This window comes from Gossypium raimondii, chromosome 5 (assembly GCF_025698545.1).
Source record: "Gossypium raimondii isolate GPD5lz chromosome 5, ASM2569854v1, whole genome shotgun sequence".
NCBI lineage: Eukaryota > Viridiplantae > Streptophyta > Magnoliopsida > Malvales > Malvaceae > Gossypium > Gossypium raimondii.
In genome coordinates, this window is record NC_068569.1 from 23675783 (window position 1) to 23698023 (window position 22241).

Consider the following 22241-nt stretch of genomic DNA (forward strand, 5'->3'; position numbering starts at 1 on the left):
TATTAAATGAATCATTTTGGTCTCTATTTTATTAAAAGGAATAAAATAAATTCAAATTGTAATAGAGTTGACATTTCTTGTATAAAATGTCTTGATTTTTTTTCAATTGCAATTCAATTTTAAACAAACATTTTATTTGCAAAATAATAAAATTTTAAAAATTTTAAAAATATTAACTCGGTTAAATAGTAAATGATATTTTTAAAGAAGAAAATGTTAACTCTATTCCGATTGACCTTATTTGATTCATTTTAATAGTATAATAACTAAATTGATCCATTTAATAGTAGAAGGACTAATTGGATCAAGTCCATATAATAGAGGGACCTCATACATACATTCTTATTGTATAAAATATCAAGCTTGAGCCTTGCAATGTTGGAGGTTGAGCTCAGCCAATATTTTAAACGAACTAATTTTTTTTTGCCCAAGCCCATTTTCAGACTCAATATTTTTGTCCAATCTCTCTAAAATTTTGATAGGCCTTTAGGCTTGGGCAAATAACCCTACCCTTGTATAATTTAGCTGTGACCAACCTTTTCCTAGTTCATTTTCTTTATGATGTTTATTTATATTATCTATTTGGTTTGTGCTTAGTTTTTTTATTAGGAAAAATTAGATCAATTGAAAGGTGTGAGATATGAGTCTAAAATTTATGTGTAATCGCATGTTCGTTTGGATCATATATGCGGTGCCTTTGCCTTATATCTTGATTCTTCCCTTGCTCGTGTTTTTGGCTATATGATTTCGAACTTTGACTTTAATCTAACTCCATCATGTTTCATTAGGATGGAACTAGCTTTTCATCATGATTATGCTTGCGGCAATCCTTAATCCCTCCCCTTCTTGTGAGATCCACCCGATTTGCTATTAGTGTTGCTCCCTTTAGCTTTGTTTTTAAGGGTTTGGGTTTTGGTTTGTTCAACCAATGACTTTTTAGTAGGGGGTGAGCTAATGTACTCTTCGATTCAGAGTGAGACGTGTACTATTATCATTGATAAATTGTAATATCTACTTTGTAGGAAATTTTTTTAATAACATATTATGTGAACCAAAGTGAAGTTCTTATTAAAAGATTAAGATAAAAGTTTTAGGTTATTATACTAGATAAATGTTAAAACATTGTCATTGTATTTAAATAAACCTTTATACTTTTGTTATATCCAACTAAGCCCTTACACTTTAATTGATATTCAAATAAGCCCTTAATCTTTTACTTATATCCAATTAAGTTATTATGTAATATAATTTAAAAGTATTTAACATTTAATATTTTGCAAAACTTAGGTTTGTTTTTCTTTCTCACATTTTTGTTTGGTAAGTACCTTCATTTGATGCAAAACTCTAATTTTAAATTAAAATTTAAATAATTACAAAATAATTGAAAATCATTTCAAATATGAAAAACTATCAAATATATTGAAGAAGAAAATTAATAAAAGAGACATGCAAGCATAATTAACTGCAAACCAAATAAATGATTAAGTGGTACTAAAATATAATTTTTTGGCTTAACGATTAACGATAAAAGAAATCCTTAGCAATAAATAAAAAAAAGAAATCAATTGAGACTCAAAAAAAAGTGCATTCTTTGAGTCTTTAATGAAAAAAAAAATTCAATTAGGCCATTTCATTAACAAAAACTGTTAGTTGACCGGTTTAATCGTTAAAAGTGTTGACATAGTAACACCCAAAGATGTCATGTGGCATGATGCTGATGTGGCATGCCACATTAGTAAAAAAAAAAGTCTAACTTTTTAATTTTTTTAAAAATTGAATATAAAAAATTAAAGTTAAAAGTTTGAATTAATACTTTTTATGTTCAAATTTTTTATTAAAAAATATTAATAAAAATTATTAAAATTTTTATATATCATGTAAAATTACTTGAATATATATAAAAATTACTTGTATAAAACTATTAATTTTTTCAACTTTTAAAATTTTTAAATAATTATTAACATTTTTTATAATTTTAAACTTCTTTGGTTTTAAACTCATCCAAAATAAATCTGGACAAATAGTTGTCCAAATTCAAATGAACCTGGAAAATCATAATATAAGTCCAGTTCATTCTAGATGTAATTTTATTAATTGTTTTATATTTTTTAAAGAATAATTTTCTAAATATTTATTTTATTGAAAATTTTTGACATGTCAGCACCTTTAGTAGTTAAACCGATCAACTAACAATCATTAATGAAATGACCTAGTTAATTTTTTTGGTCATTAAGAACTCAATAACATGTTTTTTAAAGGCTCAATTGATTTTTTCTTTTATCAATGACAACCGATTACATTGTATACACATTTTGAATTATATATTATTTGTAAATTAAATTATATATTGCACTTAAATTATATATCTAACAATGATTTAATATTTGTATGGATAATTATTATAAACAGTCACTAGATTAAGGTTAAAATTATGTTTTGATCACTCAATAATCAAAAAGTTCTATTATGGTCCCATGTTATTGAGTCATTCATCTGTTAATTTCTATTACCCTTAATAAAATGATGAGATGATATTAAAGACAAAACCTACCAAATAATACTAAAGTTAATTATTTTTAAGTGATTCTCTAAATACTACTTGAATGAAAATGCATAGATAACGCAATTATTTTTAGTGCTAAATTTTAGTTTTAATTTGTATATAATTATAACATTAATTAAGTGATAATTATTTTAAAATTATAAATATCATTTAATAGAGAACAAAGGTTTAGTCAAGTAACAATAATTGTAACACAGATACTGAAAAATATTAATAAAATGAAAGATAATTAAAATTAGTTGATATTTTATATAAAAACACTATTTTGTTATTTATCATATTTATTTAAAAACATATAAATAAAAATTGAATGCACAAATAAATTAATTTTGTTATTATCATATAATAATTAATTATATATGTAATATCTATTTATAAGGGTTTTATTATTTTAATTTACTCAATTATATTAGAAAATTAACAATTAAACTTACTTTTATCTTTAAAAATATTACTTTTAATTTTATCATATAATAAGTAATAATATATTAATAAATTATTATTCTAATATAATTTAATAATATAATGAATAATAAAAATATTTTCACTTCTTCAAAAGTTTGTTTAAGCTTATGCTTTTATATATATAATATTATACTCCATTATAGATTATCAATACACAATTTGGAATAGATTAAGGTACTTAAAAGTATCTATAAAAGAATTACTTAAAAAATTACTTAAGAGTGAAGCAAAGAAAAAAGAAATTCACACTAATAAGTATAACTAGCAAGAAAATTATACATTAATTTTGATTTAATATATAATTTTATATATGAATTTCGATTTTGTGTAATTTTATATACTGAAAATTTGATTTTATCCAATTCTTACAAATTATTAACACAACTATTGATATAGCATCATATTATGTTTATATATTGCATGCACAAATAATTATATTTATCAAATATAAAAATAATTTGATAGGTTAATTTATTTAAATGTGTACAATTGAATCAAAATTTATGTATACTTTTGAACCATAATTAAAGTTTCATGTATTATGGATCAATACCCATCGACGAGTAGAACATAATTTAGATCTAAGTTGATCCGATGGCCAGTGTTGGAGATTGAAGAAGAAAACTGTTTGAATTTTGGTTTGCAAATTTGTGATGTTCAAAGCTATTTCATGAAAATAATTGAACTACATAAGAGAAAAGAGCAGTAAGAGCTTTTGATTGGTGCAGACATTTTGAGCAGATAATGACATAAAATAGTGATTTTAATATCTTAGTGACTTAAATGAAAAATTTTAAATAGTTCAATGACTATTTTATAATTTTTTAAAGTTGAATGACTAAAAGATAAACTTACTAATAATTTATTAATACAGTTGAAAAGAATTTATTAATATTTGTTGTAAAATAAAAGACATAAAGGAAAAACAAAGAGGGAGTAGAAAGAAAAGAAAGACAAAAAATAGTATGCAAAATAAAAAAGAGTAAAATAGAAGGGTCAGAAAGCAAAAATTTTGTTACAAAAATGCCCCCTCTGTCACATTGTAGCATCAAAGCACTGTGTGTGTCAGCTGCTCGCTTTACTATCTCACTAAAACTTTTACATATTTACATTCCAATCCTTTTACTATTTCTTTCCTTTCAATTTACCCCTCAGAGACCCTAAATTTTTCCTTTTTTCTCTGATCCCTTGGCCTTCATTTTCTTCTTAAACAAACACCATGTAAAGTCACCCACAAAATCAAAACACCCAAAGCCTCCGCCCCTCTTATATTTCTCCGCTCTTTTTTTGCTCTTGGGGTTTTCTCTCTCGCTCTTTTTTATCGTTATCTTCGAAAATCTCTAACAAATTTTATTGAATTTCATGCTTTATAATATTGATGTATAAGCATCCATCGCTCTTCTCCATCTCCTTTTTCAGGTCTCCTCTCTCGCTCTCTCTTTTGGACTGTTAATTTTTCTATATTTTACGTAACCTAATATCTGATCTGCTTTGAATATTTTGGATTCTGGAACAATCTTTGATTTTCGTAGTTTAGGGGTATGATTTTGTGCTTTATTATTTATTTATTTTTCGGGGTGTTCCTTTGTAGTTATTGAAAGTAGAGAAGTAGAGGTGAGATGGCGAATATAAGATCGACTTTGCCTTCTAGGCTTCGCCAGCTTTTGTCCGGTGAAACCACCATCAGTCCTTCTATCAAACTCGACTCTGAGCCGGTAAGTTATTATTATTGTTATTTTGTTTTGAATTTTTACTTGTTTAAAATTTCCGGAGAAAATGCTTTCTGATTAGGGTTTATCAGAATCTAGCACTGTTTGGCGAACCTATTAGGGTTTTAAATTATTACTCCTTTGTCGTAGTGATTTAGCATTTTAGTGTTGTGCTAGTTTCTTCATGTTTCCTCTGTTAAGTTTTGGTCCTTTGGTTGTTATAGACTGTTTGGCTGATTATGCGATTCTACTGATTGCTTCTCCTTTGTTGCACGGACCCGAGAATATTAGACACTCACATGATTACAGGAGAAAAAAACTAAAACACGAATACTTCAAAATCTTTGTAATATGAATTATTATCAAAATGTGTAAAAGCATAAAGTTGAGCTAACAGGATGATGCACATCTACTCTTGAGGCCCTTATTTGAAATAAGCCTTCAGTATTTACAAATATTTTTCTAACAATTAGTGCAATGGTTTGGAGTTGGTTATAATATTGCACAATGTTGAGCTGACAGGATGATGCACATTTACTATTGAAGATCTTTCACTTTAAGTAAGATGTGGTGATTTTATCTTAAAAAAGTGATTTTAAAAAAAAGAAATTAATATTGAATTAGAAAACTTTAGCATGTACTTTGCTCGGACAGTCTTCATATGATGTGATGATTTTTTTCACTATGTATATTTTTTCTTTTTGGGAAAAACTATGTTAGTAAATTGTGAATTTTGTATTATTTTTTCCTAGGCATGAAGTCTTCTTCATGGTTTTAAGCTTACTTTCTTGTTCTTAGTATTGTTTTTGTCAATATATGTATGGATTTATTTGTTTGAGGTTAGAGAGAACAGTTTGTTTTCTTCCATTGAATGCTTTCTAAGCCAATTTTAAGAGTTCTTAGACAATTTAAATTGATGAATGCCAGTTATTTGGCAACCTTTAATTTTTATAATATTTTATTATTGTGTGGTTTAGTGCTGGTGTTTGTGATTGAATGTAATTTGTTGTTCTGATATCTTTTTATTCTGGTATTGAACTATAAGTGTATGTAGGTGCTATCAAAATGGATTTGATAGATATGTATATGCATGCATTCTTTATTCGAAGATGTTAATTGATATTATCAGATTTTACAATCAATTTCAGTAAGGTTTTTGCTTGGTATGCTTTAGACCTTTGATGAAGTGCTTCTTATCTTCTTGATGGTATACATTTTCTGTTGCCACATGAGTGTTAGAAGAATTATATATTTTCTTTTATCATTTTGCGTGTGAAACATTCGAATGCATTTCATAAGAAGGCAATTAAGCAACAGATATTTTATTGTTAACAGTGTGTTAAGAATAATCACGAACCACCAGTTAGTCAAGATATAAAAAGCTTTTTATGCAATGAGTAAATGGTATTTTTTGAGTTTCCTTGACATTAAGTATTTCCATCGGTTTACTTCACATAAAGCTTCAACTTTCTCTTTAGTTTTATGCTTGAAAGTAAGGGTATTACCCCTCCCCTTTCCATGCATTATTTATTTTATTACTCATTCATACCCCTACAGTCCTTTAGGGAATATTGACCCTACACTATATATGCACATGATTTGGGGAACATATGTATGCATGGCGCTTTATATAATGGTTGCTATTAAACTTGGTTAAATAGAATATATACTGGTTTCTATGAGCTTGTCTGAATGGCTTAGAAAGCTGCCTTATTTTCTTTCTTTATTTTTGGGAAATAAATTTTATATGTACTGTCGCTTGCAGCCTCCTCAAATTAAAGCATTCATTGATAAAGTGATCCAGAGTCCATTACAGGATATAGCAATACCTCTTTCAGGCTTTCGATGGGAGTACAGTAAGGTGATTTTATATATTTGTTTCTCTTGTTTATACATCTTTTTTTTTAGTTCCTCACTGACTTGTTGCTTTTAACTCAGGGGAATTTTCATCATTGGAGGCCACTGTTTCTTCATTTTGATACATATTTCAAGACTTACTTGTCTTGTAGGAATGATCTTCTACTGTCAGATAAAATTCTAGAAGATGATAGTCCAGTTCCGAAGCAAGCAGTTCTTCAAATTCTACGAGTAATGCAAATAATCTTGGAGAATTGCCACAACAAAAGTTCATTTGATGGCTTGGAGGTATGTTGACATGGTGTCGGAAATCGTTCTTTTAACTACAGTGACTTGCAAACTTGTAAATTTATGGGGATCCTCTATCTATGTCTTCCAATGTTATTTTATATAATACAACTCTGTCATTCTCCTTTCAGAATTTCAAGCTTCTACTTTCATCCACTGATCCTGAAATTCTTATAGCTACACTGGAGACTCTTTTTGCACTTGTTAAAATAAATCCTTCCAAGGTCCATGGTACTGGTAAGTTGATTGGATGTGGCTCTGTAAACAGCTATCTGCTGTCTCTTGCTCAGGGATGGGGGAGCAAGGAGGAGGGATTGGGCCTGTATTCATGTGTTTTGGCAAATGAGAGAACACAGGAGGATGGGCTTAGCTTGTTTCCGTCCGACATAGAAAATGAAAATGTTGGTGATAAGTCTCAACACCGGATTGGTTCTAGTCTTTATTTTGAATTGCATGGGCTCAATACTCAAAGCACTGAAGAAAGCGTTGGCAATTCAAGTTCTACTTTGAGAGTCATACACATTCCAGATCTGCATTTGCGGAAGGAGGATGATCTGTTAATAATGAAGCAATGCATTGAGCGGTATAATGTACCACCTGAGCTCCGATTTTCATTGCTAACAAGAATTAGATATGCACATGCCTTTCGGTCGCCCAGGATATGCAGGCTGTACAGCAGGATTTGCCTTCTTGCATTTATTGTCCTTGTTAAGTCTAATGATGCTAATGATGAGCTGACAGCTTTTTTTGCAAATGAACCGGAGTATACAAGTGAGTTAATCAGGATAGTGCGGTCAGAAGAAACTATTCCAGGAAATATTAGAACTCTTGCAATGCTTGCATTGGGTGCTCAGTTAGCTGCATATTCAGCATCTCATGACCGAGCACGAATTTTGAGTGGATCTAGTATTAGTTTCACTGCTGGGAACCGGATGATCCTGCTGAATGTGCTCCAGAAGGCAGTTTTGTCACTCAAAGGTTCTAGTGATCCATCATCTCTCTCTTTTATTGAGGCCCTTCTTCAGTTCTATCTGCTTCATATCACATCATCATCTGCATCAGGGAGTAATATTCGAGGGTCAGGAATGGTTCCAACCTTTTTACCTCTCTTGGAGGATTCTGACCCGAGTCATATGCATCTTGTCTATTTAGCTGTAAAAGCTCTACAAAAGCTAATGGATTACAGTAGTTCAGCTGTAACATTGCTTAGAGAACTCGGTGGGGTGGAGCTTTTAGCTCAGAGGCTACAAATAGAAGTGCATAGGGTTACTGGTATCTCTGGTGGAAATGATAATTCAATGGTCTATGGTGAATACTCTGGATACAATGATGACCTGTTGCATTCCCAAAAGAGGCTTATAAAGGTACTTTTGAAGGCTCTTGGTTCTGCTACATATGCTCCTGCAAACTCCACTAGACCGCAGAATCCAAATGAAAGTTCACTGCCTGGTACATTGTCACTCATATATGGGAATGCAGATAAATTTGGAGGTGATATATACTACTCTGCTGTGACTGTAATGAGTGAAATTATCCATAAAGACCCAACTTGTCTTCCTGCACTGCTTGATTTGGGTCTTCCAGATGCTTTTTTATCTTCAGTGTTATCTGGGGTACTTCCATCTTCAAAGGCTATAACATGTGTTCCAAATGGCCTTGGTGCCATATGTCTTAATGCCAATGGCTTGGAAGCAGTGAAAGAAACTTCAGCATTGCGATTCCTTGTTGACATCTTTACTAGCAAGAAGTATGTGTTGGTGATGAATGAGGCAATTGTTCCTTTTGCAAATGCAGTTGAAGAGCTTTTGCGCCATGTATCTTCATTGAGGAGCAGTGGTGTTGATATACTTATTGAAATTGTAAATAAAATTGATTCCTTTGGGGACAGTAGTGGTTTCTCTAGGTCATCATCTGTGGAAAAAGTTCCTGAGAGTACTGCAATGGAAACTGATTCCGTAGACAAAGGAAATGAAGAGCAGTGTTGTCTGGTTAGTGCAGTGGATTCTGTAAATGAAGGAATCAGTGATGAGCAGTTTCTTCAATTGTGCATTTTGCATCTGATGGTTTTGCTTCATAGAACTACAGAGAATTCCGAAACATGTCGTCTGTTTGTGGAGAAATCAGGAATTGAGGCTCTACTGAAGCTTCTTTTGAGACCCAGTATTGTAAAATCATCTGAGGGGATGTCTATTGCTTTACATAGCACCATGGTTTTTAAGGGGTTCACTCAGCATCACTCTGCTCCTCTTGCTCGTGCCTTTTGTTCTTCTCTTGGTGAACATTTGAAGAAAGCTATGAGTGGATTTGCTGCAGCTTCGGGGTCCTTTTTACTGGATCCTAAGTTGATGCCTGATGATGGAGTCTTTTCTCCCCTTTTCCTTGTTGAGTTCCTTCTATTTCTTGCTGCATCCAAAGATAATCGTTGGGTTAGTGCTTTGCTTGCTGAACTTGGAAGTGGCAGCAAAGATGTTCTGGAAGACATTGGTTCTGTCCATCGAGAAATCTTATGGCAGATTGCTCTCCTTGAAGATGCCAAACTTGAAGCAGATGATGATGGTGCTAGTGCTAGTTCTGCTGAGCCTGATTCACAGCAACGGGAATCTAGTGCAAGCGATACTGAAGAGCAAAGGTTGAACTCCTTCAGACGGTTCCTTGATCCATTATTAAGGCGGAGGACGCCAGGATGGAGTATTGAATCCCAGTTCTTTGATCTTGTAAACCTTTACCGTGACCTTGGCCGAGCTGGTGGCTTTCATCAGAGATTGGGTATTGATGGTTCAAACATGCGGTTTGGAGCCAGTCATTCTACTTCACCAAATGCTTCTGGAACGGCCAACAAAAAGGAATATGACAAGAAGAGGTCATACCACACATCTTGCTGTGATATGATGAGGTCACTTTCCTTCCACATTACACATTTATTTCAAGAGTTGGGAAAAGTGATGTTACTTCCTTCTCATCGTCGGGATGATACAGTTAATGCATCCCCTGCAGCAAAATCTGTTGCTTCCAGTTTTTCCTCTATTGCATTGGGTCACATGAACTTTGGAGGTCATGTAAATTCTTCTGGTTCAGAAGCATCCATATCTACAAAGTGTCGCTACTTCGGTAAGGTTATTGATTTCATTGATAGTGTTCTCCAGGACAGGCCTGATTCTTGTAATGCTATTATGTTAAACTGCTTATATGGATGTGGAGTTGTACAATCAGTTTTGACAACTTTTGAAGCTACCAGTCAATTACTATTTGCTGTTAATAGGGCTCCAGCATCTCCTATGGATATGGATGATGGTAATGTAAAGCAGGATGAAAAGGAAGATGGAGATCATGCATGGATTTATGGTGCATTAGCTAGCTGTGGCAAACTTATGGCCCACCTGGTGGCATCTTCTTTTATTTTGTCCCCATTCACCAAACACCTGCTTGTGCAACCACTTGTAAATGGAGATGTTCCATTCCCAAGGGATGCTGAAACTTTTGTAAAGGTGCTTCAATCTATGGTGCTCAAGGCAGTGCTTCCAGTATGGACTCATCCACAGTTTACTGATTGCAGTTACGATTTCATCACCACAGTTATATCTATAATTAGGCACATTTACTCTGGTGTTGAAGTGAAAGATGTTATCAGCAGCAATAGTGCTCGTATTACTGGGCCCCCTCCAAATGAAACAGCTATAGCAACAATTGTTGAGATGGGATTTTCCAGGTCTAGGGCAGAAGAAGCTCTGAGACAAGTTGGATCTAATAGTGTGGAGTTAGCAATGGAGTGGTTATTCTCCCATCCAGAGGAAACCCAGGAGGATGATGAACTTGCTCGTGCACTTGCCATGTCTCTTGGGAACTCTGAAACTGACACAAATGTAGATGTTACAAATGAAAATAGCCAGGAACTTGAAGAAGAGATGGTCCAACTTCCTCCTGTTGAGGAATTGTTGTCAACATGTACAAAGCTGCTTCAGATGAAGGAACCTCTAGCTTTCCCAGTTAGAGATCTCCTTGTATTAATATGCTCCCAAAATGATGGTCAATGTAGGTCCAGTGTGATTTCCTTCCTTCTTGACCAAGTGAGAGATTCTAGTTCTGCTTCTGATGGCCGAAACAATTCTCTGCTCTCTGCCCTTTTCCATGTTCTTGCTTTAATCCTTTATGAGGATGTGGAGACACGGGAAATCGCCTCAAAGACTGGACTGGTAAAACTTGTGACCGATTTACTTTTTGAATGGGACACTGGTTCAGCGGACAAGGAGAAGCGTCAAGCTCCAAAGTGGGTAACAACTGCTTTCCTTGCTCTTGATAGGCTACTTCAGGTGGATCAAAAATTGAATACTGAAATTGTTGAGCAATTGAAAGGGGACAATGTTAGTTGTCAGCAGACATCTGTTAGTATTGATGAAGATAAGAAAAGTAAGTTGCATTGCTCATTTGGATCTGCAAGACATATTGATATTCATGAGCAGAAGAGACTGATAGAGATTGCTTGTAGTTGTATAAGAAACCAGTTTCCATCTGAAACAATGCATGCTGTTCTACAGCTATGTTCTACTCTAACTAGAACCCATTCTATTGCTGTTCATTTTCTTGATGGTGGGGGTGTAAGTTCACTTCTTTTGTTGCCGACAAGTAGTCTTTTTCCTGGGTTTGATAATGTTGCTGCTACCATTATCCATCATGTCCTTGAAGATCCTCAAACCTTGCAGCAGGCAATGGAAGCTGAAATAAAGCATAGTCTTTCGGCTATGGCTAACCGGCATTCTAATGGAAGGGTCAGTCCACGTAATTTCCTTGTCAACCTAAGTTCTGTCATTTTACGTGATCCGGTTATATTTATGCAGTCTGTTAAGTCTGTCTGCCAAGTTGAGATGGTTGGTGACAGACCTTATATTGTTTTGATTAAAGACCGTGACAAAGATAAATTCAAGGAGAAAGAAAAAGATAAGGAGAAAGCATCGGACAAAGATAAAACACCTCAAAGTGATGGAAAGGGTAATCTCTGCAATGTGAACTCAGCAGGTCCAGGGAATGGGCCTGGAAGATTTAATGATTTGAATTCCAAGTCTGTTAAAATGCATAGAAAATATCCTCAAAGCTTTGTAATTGTGATCGAGCTTCTTTTGGATTCAGTTAGTGCATTTGTGCCTCCATTGACAGATGATGTCAAAACAGAGGTGCCTGTTGATGCACCAACATCAACTGATATGGAAATTGATGTTACTGCTAGCAAGGGTAAAGGAAAAGCCATTGCAACTGTGTCTGAGGAGAATGAAGCTTCTGGTCAAGATGCTTCTGCATCACTTGCAAAGATGGTCTTCATCTTGAAACTTTTGTCAGAGATTCTGTTAATGTATGCATCATCTGTGAATGTGCTCCTCCGCAGAGATGCTGAAATTAGTAGCTGCAGGCTCCCTCATCAAAGGATGTCAACTGGTTTATCCACTTGTGGAATATTTCACCATTTTCTTCACAGTTTTATTCCATATTCCCGGAATTCAAAGAAGGAAAGGAAAATTGATGGTGACTGGAGGCATAAACTTGCAACCAGGGCTAGTCAATTTCTGGTTGCATCTTGTGTGCGTTCAGCAGAGGCCAGGAAGAGAGTATTTACAGAGATTAATTGTATTTTCAATGACTTTGTTGATTCCTGCGAAGGTTTCAAACCTCCAAGCAGTGATATGCAGACTTTTATTGATTTGCTGAATGATATACTAGTTGCTCGTACACCAACTGGTTCATGCATCTCAGCAGAAGCTTCTGCCACTTTTATAGATGTTGGTTTGGTTGCATCACTAACACGCATGCTTGAAGTGCTGGATTTGGATAATTCTGAGTCACCTAAATTTGTAACAGGGCTAATAAAAGCTTTGGAACTTGTAACCAAGGAGCATGTTCATTCTGCTGATTCTTCTGCTATCAAAGGTGAGAATTCTGTCAAACCTGCTGACCAGAATCAGTCTGGGGGAGCAGATAATATTGTTGATGCATCACAGTCCATGGAAATGGTATCTCAGTCCAACCGTGATGCAGTTGCAGCTGACCACATTGAATCTTTCAACACTGTCCAAAATTATGGTGGGTCTGAAGCTGTTACAGATGATATGGAACATGACCAGGATATTGATGGAGGTTTTGCTCGTGCTACTGAGGATGATTACATGCAAGAAACTTCTGAGGATGGAAGGGGTCTTGGAAATGGTGTAGACAATCTGGGGATTCATTTTGAAATTCAGCCCCATGAGCAAGAAAACCTTGGTGATGATGAAGATGAGGAGATGTCGGGAGATGAGGGGGATGAAGTGGATGAAGATGACGATGACGAAGATGAGGACCATAATGATTTGGAGGAAGATGATGTACATCACCTGTCTCATCCTGACACAGATCAAGATGATCATGAGATAGATGATGATGAGTTTGATGATGAAGTATTGGAGGAAGATGATGAGGATGATGGTGATGATGAGGGTGGAGTTATTCTAAGGTTAGAGGAGGGTATCAATGGAATGGATGTGTTTGACCAGATTGAAGTCTTAGGCAGAGACCACAGCTTTGCCAGTGAAGCTCTTCATGTAATGCCAGTTGAAGTTTTTGGTTCTAGACGTCATGAACGTACCACATCCATTTACAGTCCCCTGGGGCGCAGTGGAGAGAATTCAGGGCCTTCAACTCATCCTCTTTTAGTGGGACCTTCATCACTGCACTCAGCATCTACAAGGCTGTCAGGTTTTTCTTTTCTGTATTTTTAATAATATGTATACTTTTTGTAATTTACAACTTAATGCTTACTAAGATTGTAGTTCTATATGCATCTCTATTTTTAACAACCCTCCACCCCTCTCTCTATTTTGGTCCTCTCCAGAAAATGCCCGTGATATGATTATTTCAAATAGAAACTCAAACAGCACATCATCACGGTTGGATACTATTTTCCGGTCTTTGAGGAATGGGCGTCATAGCCATCGTTTGAACTTGTGGGTTGATGAGAGCCAGCAAAGCAGTGGGTCTAGTACAGCTACGGTACCACAAGGCCTTGAAGAGCTGCTTGTTTCCCAACTCAGGCGACCTGTCCCTGAGAAATCTTCTGATCACAACACATCAACCGTGGAACCTCAGACCCATGGTGAAGGTAGCCAGTTACAGGGATCAGGGCCTGGTGCAACACCCGAGATTCCAGTAGTAAACAGTGGAAATAATGAAAATGCTAATGTGCTTCCATCTTCTGCAGCAACTGATAGCTCTCTCAATGCTGATGGGAGACCTGCAGTTACTGATTCTCTGCAAGGAACAGATGCATCAAACATACATCAACAATCTGTTGAAATGCAATTTGAGCAGAATGATGCAGCTGTTCGTGTTATTGAAGCAGTGAGCCAAGAAAGTAGTGGTAGTGGGGCCACTTTAGGGGAAAGCCTTCGAAGCCTAGATGTTGAAATTGGAAGTGCAGATGGCCTTGATGATGGTGGAGAAAGGCAAGGTTCTTCAGACAGAATATCTGATCCACAGGCTGCACGTGCAAGAAGAACAAATGTGGCTTTTGGGAATTCAACAGCTGTTGGTGGGAGAGATGTACCTCTTCATAGTGTTACTGAGGTTTCAGAGAATTCTAGTCGAGAAGCAGAGCAAGATAGCACCACTGCTGAGCAGCAGATGAATAGTGATGGTGGTTCTGGATCAATTGATCCTGCATTTTTAGATGCTCTCCCAGAGGAGTTGCGTACTGAAGTTCTTTCCGCTCAGCAGGGTCCAGTGGCTCAGCCTTCAAATGCTGAAGAACAGAATTCTGGGGATATCGATCCAGAATTTCTTGCTGCTCTTCCCCCAGACATCCGAGCTGAAGTCCTTGCACAACAGCAAGCTCAAAGGCTTCATCAATCTCAAGAACTTGAAGGTCAACCAGTTGAAATGGACACGGTCTCAATAATTGCCACGTTTCCTTCTGATTTACGAGAAGAGGTATGGTTTTTGTTATAATGTGGTTTGATTTTTAAGTGCAAGTTAAAGATGTCTAAACATTTTTCATCATGTTATTTTTTATCCTCAGGTTCTATTAACATCATCTGATGCTATTCTTGCTAATCTCACCCCTGCCCTTGTTGCGGAGGCAAACATGTTACGTGAGAGATTTGCACATCGCTATCATAACCGTAACTTGTTTGGGATGTACCCTAGGAATCGCAGAGGTGAATCTTCTAGGAGAGGTGAAGGTATTGGATCCAGCTTGGACAGGATGGGGGGAAGTATAGTGTCACGCAGATCTGTTTCTGCTAAGCTAATTGAAGCGGAAGGTACCCCTTTAATTGGCCCTGAAGCTCTTCAAGCAATGGTTCGATTACTTCGCATGGTTCAGGTGCTCTCTTCGGTTAATTTTCTCTTTTGATATTTATCCTCTATTTTGATTTACGCGCTGAACATTGTTTATCGTGCAGCCACTGTATAAAGGTTCATTGCAGAAGCTTCTTTTGAATTTATGTGCTCATAACGAAACCAGAACAGCATTAGTTAAAATCTTGATGGACATGCTGACGCTTGATACAAGAAAGCCTGTCAGTTACCCAAATGCAATTGAACCACCATACAGGCTTTACGGTTGCCAGAATAATGTTATGTATTCTCGTCCTCAATATTTTGATGGTGAGATACTATGCGCATAAACACAAGTTCTTGACCCTTGGTGATTCAATGCGGCATGCCATCAGAACATTTTCATTTTTCTCCATCTTTTGGATACTTTATTTTTTGTTTGTGGCTCTTTTACATATTATTCATGAGTTTAATATCTGGAGAAGTTTTGTGGTTTTTTCATGATTTAACTTCTTAGTATTTGGGTTCTGAGTGATTTCTATTATCTTATCCTTTTCCCGTTGCAGGAGTTCCTCCTCTGGTGTCTAGGCGAGTTCTTGAAACTCTCACTTACTTGACTCGAAATCATCCGTATGTTGCTAAGATCTTACTCCAGTTTAGATTGCCGTCTCCTACCCTACAAGAGCTAAGAAATAGTGATCAGACACGTGGAAAGGCTTTGATGAATGAGGAGCAGCAGGAAGGATACATTTCCATAGTATTGCTTTTGAGCCTTCTCAATCAACCCCTGTACTTGAGAAGTATAGCGCATCTAGAGCAGGTGATAAGTTATGACCCTATTCTCGAGAAATTAAGCAATTTTATATTGTTGTGTTCATTATTTTCTCATTTATGATTTTGCTTCAGTTGCTTAACTTGCTGGATGTCATCATTGACCATGCGGAAAGAAAGCCTCTTTCATCTGAGAAATCGAAGGCATCTTCCACTGAACAAAAACCTGCTTTGCAAATTTCAATGTCTGATGCTGACATCAATGCTGAGAATCATGATGCTCTTGAGGTTTCTGAGTCACCCTTAAAGACCGTGGACTCTTCCACAGCATCAACGTCTGATGGAAGTAATGAATGTGATGCTCAGAGTGTACTTGCCAATCTGCCACGAACGGAGCTCCGACTTTTATGTTCCTTGCTTGCACGGGAAGGGTAAGTGATATGTCCTTTCTTGTTCAGAAGTCTCTTCTCTGTATCTCTTATGTATCGTTTGAAGAAAAGTTGTGTAACTTGTGGCTTGAACCAACGGCCCCCCTAAAGAATGGATTTTGCAGCTTGCTCCTCCTATCAAATGATTTTTATCTTTATTTTTCTATCTTGAATATGATTCAGTGCTTCTTTCCATTTGCTTGGGCTCATGTTATGTTTCCTGTCCAGTTTGTCAGATAATGCATATAGTCTGGTGGCAGAGGTAATGAAAAAGTTGGTTGCTATTGCTCCAAGCCATTGTCATCTTTTTATTTCTGAGCTGGCAGATGCTGTACAAAATTTGATTAGATCTGCCATGGATGAGTTAAAATTGTTCGGTGAAGCTGTGAAATCTCTACTAAGCACAACTTCTTCTGATGGAGCTGCCATTTTAAGGGTTTTACAGGCACTAAGTTCTCTTGTGACCTCAATAACTGAGAAAGAGAAGGATCTGCAGCTGCAGCTGCATCTGCTTCCTGAAACAGAGCGATCTTCTGCTCTTTCTCAGGTGTGGGACATCAATACAGCCTTGGAACCTTTGTGGATAGAGTTGAGCATTTGCATAAGCAAAATAGAGAGCTATTCAGATTCTGCACCAGATTTATTAGCTCCATCCAGCACATCCACATCAAGACAATCTGGTTTAACACCACCCCTACCTGCAGGCACTCAGAACATCTTACCATATATAGAATCTTTCTTTGTGATGTGCGAGAAGTTACATCCTGCACAACCGGGTTCTGTTAATGATTTTGGCATGGCTGCGCTTTCTGATGTTGAGGATGCCGGCACCCCATCTGCCGGCCAGCAGAAAAATGCTTCTTCTGTCTCAAAATTTGATGAAAAACATGTTGCCTTTGTAAAGTTCTCAGAGAAGCATAGGAAGTTGTTAAATGCTTTTATCCGCCAGAATCCTGGCCTCCTTGAGAAGTCATTTTCACTCATGCTGAAGGTTCCCCGCTTTGTCGATTTTGATAATAAACGTGCTCACTTCAGGTCCAAAATAAAGCATCAACAACATGATCATCATCACAGTCCTCTAAGAATATCGGTTAGAAGAGCTTACATACTTGAGGATTCTTATAACCAACTACGTTTGCGATCAACTCAAGATTTGAAGGGGAGGTTGACTGTTCACTTCCAAGGAGAGGAAGGTATTGATGCTGGCGGGCTTACGAGGGAATGGTATCAGCTGTTGTCCAGAGTTATATTTGACAAAGGAGCATTGCTTTTCACTACAGTGGGGAATGAGTCAACATTCCAGCCTAATCCCAACTCAGTCTACCAAACTGAACATCTTTCATACTTCAAATTTGTTGGACGAGTTGTTAGTATCTTCTCTAGTTTCCTATTGGATTGACACTTTTTTTTCCTTTCACTTTTTACTCCTTTCTAACTGAAATTTTCCAGGTTGGCAAAGCACTTTTTGATGGGCAACTCTTGGATGTCCACTTCACTAGATCTTTCTACAAGCATATCTTGGGGGCCAAAGTTACTTATCATGACATTGAAGCAATTGATCCTGATTACTTCAAAAACCTGAAGTGGATGCTTGAGGTCTGCCATATGTTAAATTTCCATATTTTTTTCCCTTTTATCTTACATGGACATCGAGCAATTGAGTTTGTTAGTTTGCTGGCATCTACCTTTCATTGTTCATCAGAAGGTATCTTGTGTTCTATTTTTCTTATTTTTTCCCTTGTCTGTACTTTCAGAATGATATCAGTGATGTTCTCGACCTTACATTTAGCATTGATGCTGATGAGGAGAAGCTAATATTGTATGAAAGGACGCAGGTACTAATTTTTCATTGGTATTTTCATGAAGCCCTTCGTGCAAAAACATTTTCTCAGTGATGAATCCTGCTTTTACCAAATACGATACAGGTGACTGACTATGAACTGATTCCTGGTGGTCGGAACATTAAAGTTACTGAGGAGAACAAACACCAGTACGTTGATTTAATTGCTGAGCATCGTTTGACAACTGCTATTCGTCCTCAGATAAATGCATTTTTGGAAGGATTCAATGAATTAATTCCTAGGGAATTAATATCTATTTTTAATGACAAGGAGCTGGAGTTACTGATAAGTGGTCTACCAGAAATAGATAGTAAGTGTTGTAAACCAATTAAGTTAATGTTAGAGTTCTTTATTTTGCTACCATCTTCCATATTTGACCTGAATTTTGATATATCTCTCCTAGTGGATGATATGAGGGCAAATACCGAGTACTCTGGTTTTAGTGCTGCATCACCTGTTATACAGTGGTTTTGGGAGGTTGTCCAAGGGTTCAGTAAGGAGGATAAAGCTCGGCTTCTACAGTTTGTGACTGGTACCTCAAAGGTAATTCAACACCTGAAATTGTAGTTAAGCCTCAAGGTTGACTATTTAATGCTTGAATTGAGATTTAAATATTGAAATCATGACCTGTTTATTTCTTTCAAGTATGTAGAGATATAGCAGAGATCTATTTTAGTTAATAAAATAACCATGGTTGTCAAAATTGGATCGGATTGGCCGGTTGAAACAATAATCGGTGGTAAAACCAGTACCCTAAAACTGGAGGAGGATTGAACCAGTACGAAACCGGTTGAACTGGATAATCATTGGATTTAAGCTAGTTTAAATATTTAATTTTGTTATAATTTATAAAATGAATGTTTATGTTATTTGTGTTAATTAATTTTCCTTTTATTTTTATTGAAAATTTTTATTTTGTAATGGTCAGGTTGAACTGGGAACTGGTGGTCTGACCAGTAAAATTACCGGTTCTTATAACATTGAAAAGAACACTATTGTTTCATAATGGGTTTCTAATTCAGTCTTCGTAATTTCGCAGGTGCCTTTAGAAGGTTTTAGTGCACTTCAAGGAATTTCAGGTTCACAGAAGTTCCAGATACACAAAGCATATGGCAGCCCTGATCACTTGCCTTCTGCTCATACCTGGTAATTCGTCCAGTCATCTCTATCATATTTCTCTCCCCCCCTCTCCATGATTTCTTTCTTTCTTGGGTATTCTTCCCTTTACTTAGACCTTTAAGGTCCTTGTTATTAACAAGCATTTATTCGTGATAATGCAGTTTCAATCAATTGGATTTACCCGAGTATCCATCGAAGGAACATCTAGAAGAGCGGTTGCTGCTTGCAATTCACGAAGCCAATGAAGGGTTCGGATTTGGTTAAGGTTCAAAGTGGTAATCAGAGTTATGGTGTAGATAAAGATATATAAATGCACATCTGAACCGGGATTGGTATCTTGTTATGGGGGGTATAAGAGGACTTGGAACCGACTTCTGAAGTGATACATCATGTTTATATACTTACTGTACAGTCGCAAATTGACTATTTAGAATGACTCTGGCAGTTTTAAATTTGCCATCATATCTTCCTTGATATATTCGCCTTTCAGGTTTTGCCTTCCCTCTGGCAGTTTTAAATTGACTATTGTGATATCTGCCGCGCCAGACTAGTAGATTTTGTTAGCTCTGGTATAAATGTGAAAAACCAACTCAATTGATCTAAACTTGAATTTGACCCGATCTGTATTTGAATTAAAAACCGAACTTGAAAATAAATTTTATCTTGGAAGTTGTGCCCTAAGTGATTTGAAGTCGAAACAATTCAGTGTGCATTGGGTTCAAGTAATTTTACATTTTACATTAATAAGATGACTCAAGGTTTTTGATAATTTTATCCTAATTTTTAAATATTTTGATTCATTTTGTATAATATTAAATTAACGATAGTCACAGAATTAAATAGAGTAAGGATAATCGTAGATTGGCGATTCGATTGATTGATGTAGAACAAGATTACGGGCTGGCAGTTGTTACTGATTTTCAGACTTTGATAAGTTGAGAGAATAAACTAACGTTATCTTCGTTTTTACCCGTACTGCTTCAAATTTGAAAATGGTTACTTTTTTTCATGTAAAAGATAATTTTATCAGAGTTTCCCTTCATTTTTAAAATCTTAAAATGGCTTTTAGTTAATCACCTTAAATGACTATGTTCTAATTCAAATGGGCAACCCACTATGATGGATACGAATTTTATTTATTTATTTATCAAGATTCATATTTTATCCACTTACCATGGTTTCATTTTAATTCGCTATCAATACAATTATGTTTTAAACTTGTACTTCCATTAAGATTTTGGTTTTAAAAATTAAAATTAATGTAATCTCCATGAGACACTAAGTCATAGAAGTGATTGCATGGACATGCCTGTAATCTTATATATCTTTGTGTATGCTTTCCTGAAATAAAGTACTAGGTATTAATTACTAATTCAAATTATTAGTTAATCTCACTCAATTAGACATATTTCGCAATTCAACTAACGTATCGTGTCTTATCAATCTTATAGGTCTAGCATGCTCATTAAATATATCCCTAGAAATTGGTTTCATAAACGGATTTGTAATCAATTTTTTGGGTAATTATGTTCTGCGTAAAATTTTACTTGAAAGGAAATGGTACTTGCGTTACGTGCCTAGAGAGACTAATCAGATAGCAGATGCTTTAGCAAAAATAACTCTATCAAGTGATGAAGTATTGCATATGTTTGAGGAACCCCCGATGAAGATTAAAGAGATTTTGAAAGAAACTTTTTCTTCGCATAAATCAATTATGAATATTTCTATGTAATCTTTTGTTTTATTTTAAAAAAAAAATTGATATTTGGTTCTAGAATAACATTTGAAATATTTAGTGAATGCAATCACAAATTCACTATCACTCTTCATGCATATTTTTAATCTCATGATTCGAGAATCTTTCAAGCCAAATAGCCTTTTAGCACTACAATTGAAATTGCCACAAACTCAACTTTCGTTTTGGACAATGCAATATACGTTTGGTTTTTGTTAGCCTAGGATATTGCACCATTATTTAAGAAGAAGCATCCAAATTCTGGTTTTCTTCCATTCAAATTTGCTCCCCAATCGTCGTTCATATACCTATCAGATTCTTGTCTCATCCTTATTAGCATAATGTGCTTTTGAGATATCTTAGTATTCTTTTAACTGTTTTTTAATGGATTTTAATCTTGAATCGATTCATATCTACTCACTAATCTTACAACACGACAGATATCAAACTTTGCATACATTCTTACATACATGAGCCCTACTACTACATTGGTTTAAGAAACTTTCTCCATTTCAGAATTTCATTAGTTTTGGGACATATTCTTGTGCTTAAGCCTTTGCCTCTTGCAACAGAAGTATTAATTGACTTGCAGTCTTGCATTCTAAATCATTTAAGGATTTTCTTAACATATAGAGCTATTAGGCTCTTAGAACAATATTAAGTGAGTTTTACTCGCAAAATGTAAGATGTTCTGCCTTTCATTTCAAAATTTAAAGATAGCCTTTTTTTTTTACCATTACAATATGTCATCCACATAAATTGATAAAATTACAAATTTGTCATTGTCTCTTTTAATATACATACCGTGATCTTCATCAATTATAATAAATCTAATATATCATTGTCTAAAATTTTGTTTAATACCTACACACTTTTATTATATCTATTTGATGTAATTCCAAATCTCACAATAGGGAAAAAACCTCTGTAAAGTCAATTCCCTTTTGTTGAGTATACGTTACAAATCATTTCGATTATCCTTTTAGATTTTTCGTTAATTTTGAGAACCTATTTGTTTCCAATCACTTTACATCCCCTGGGTAGATCAAATGATACCCAAACGTTTATTTTTATCTCAATAACACTATTTTTTCCTCCGTTGTCTTCATACACTTATCTTCTACATTAGAAGAGAGAGCTTCTGACATATTTTTAGGTTCTTCATCTTGT

The 22241-nt window shown here is 35.3% G+C and overlaps 1 protein-coding gene across 1 annotated transcript; it reads left to right on the forward strand.

Moving 5' to 3' along the window:
• Positions 1-4245: 4245 nt before the first annotated feature.
• LOC105770143 (E3 ubiquitin-protein ligase UPL2) lies at positions 4246-20017 on the forward strand. Its single transcript, XM_012591218.2, has 17 exons — positions 4246-4447; positions 4620-4743; positions 6503-6598; positions 6676-6882; positions 7014-13599; positions 13736-14829; positions 14918-15223; positions 15303-15507; positions 15744-15997; positions 16084-16379; positions 16605-17742; positions 17826-17972; positions 18131-18211; positions 18302-18527; positions 18621-18760; positions 19257-19363; positions 19498-20017. The coding sequence occupies exons 2-17, from the start codon at positions 4648-4650 to the stop codon at positions 19598-19600; spliced, it is 11082 nt and encodes a 3693-aa protein (XP_012446672.1). The 5' UTR covers positions 4246-4447; positions 4620-4647; the 3' UTR covers positions 19601-20017.
• The last annotated feature ends 2224 nt before the right edge of the window (positions 20018-22241 follow it).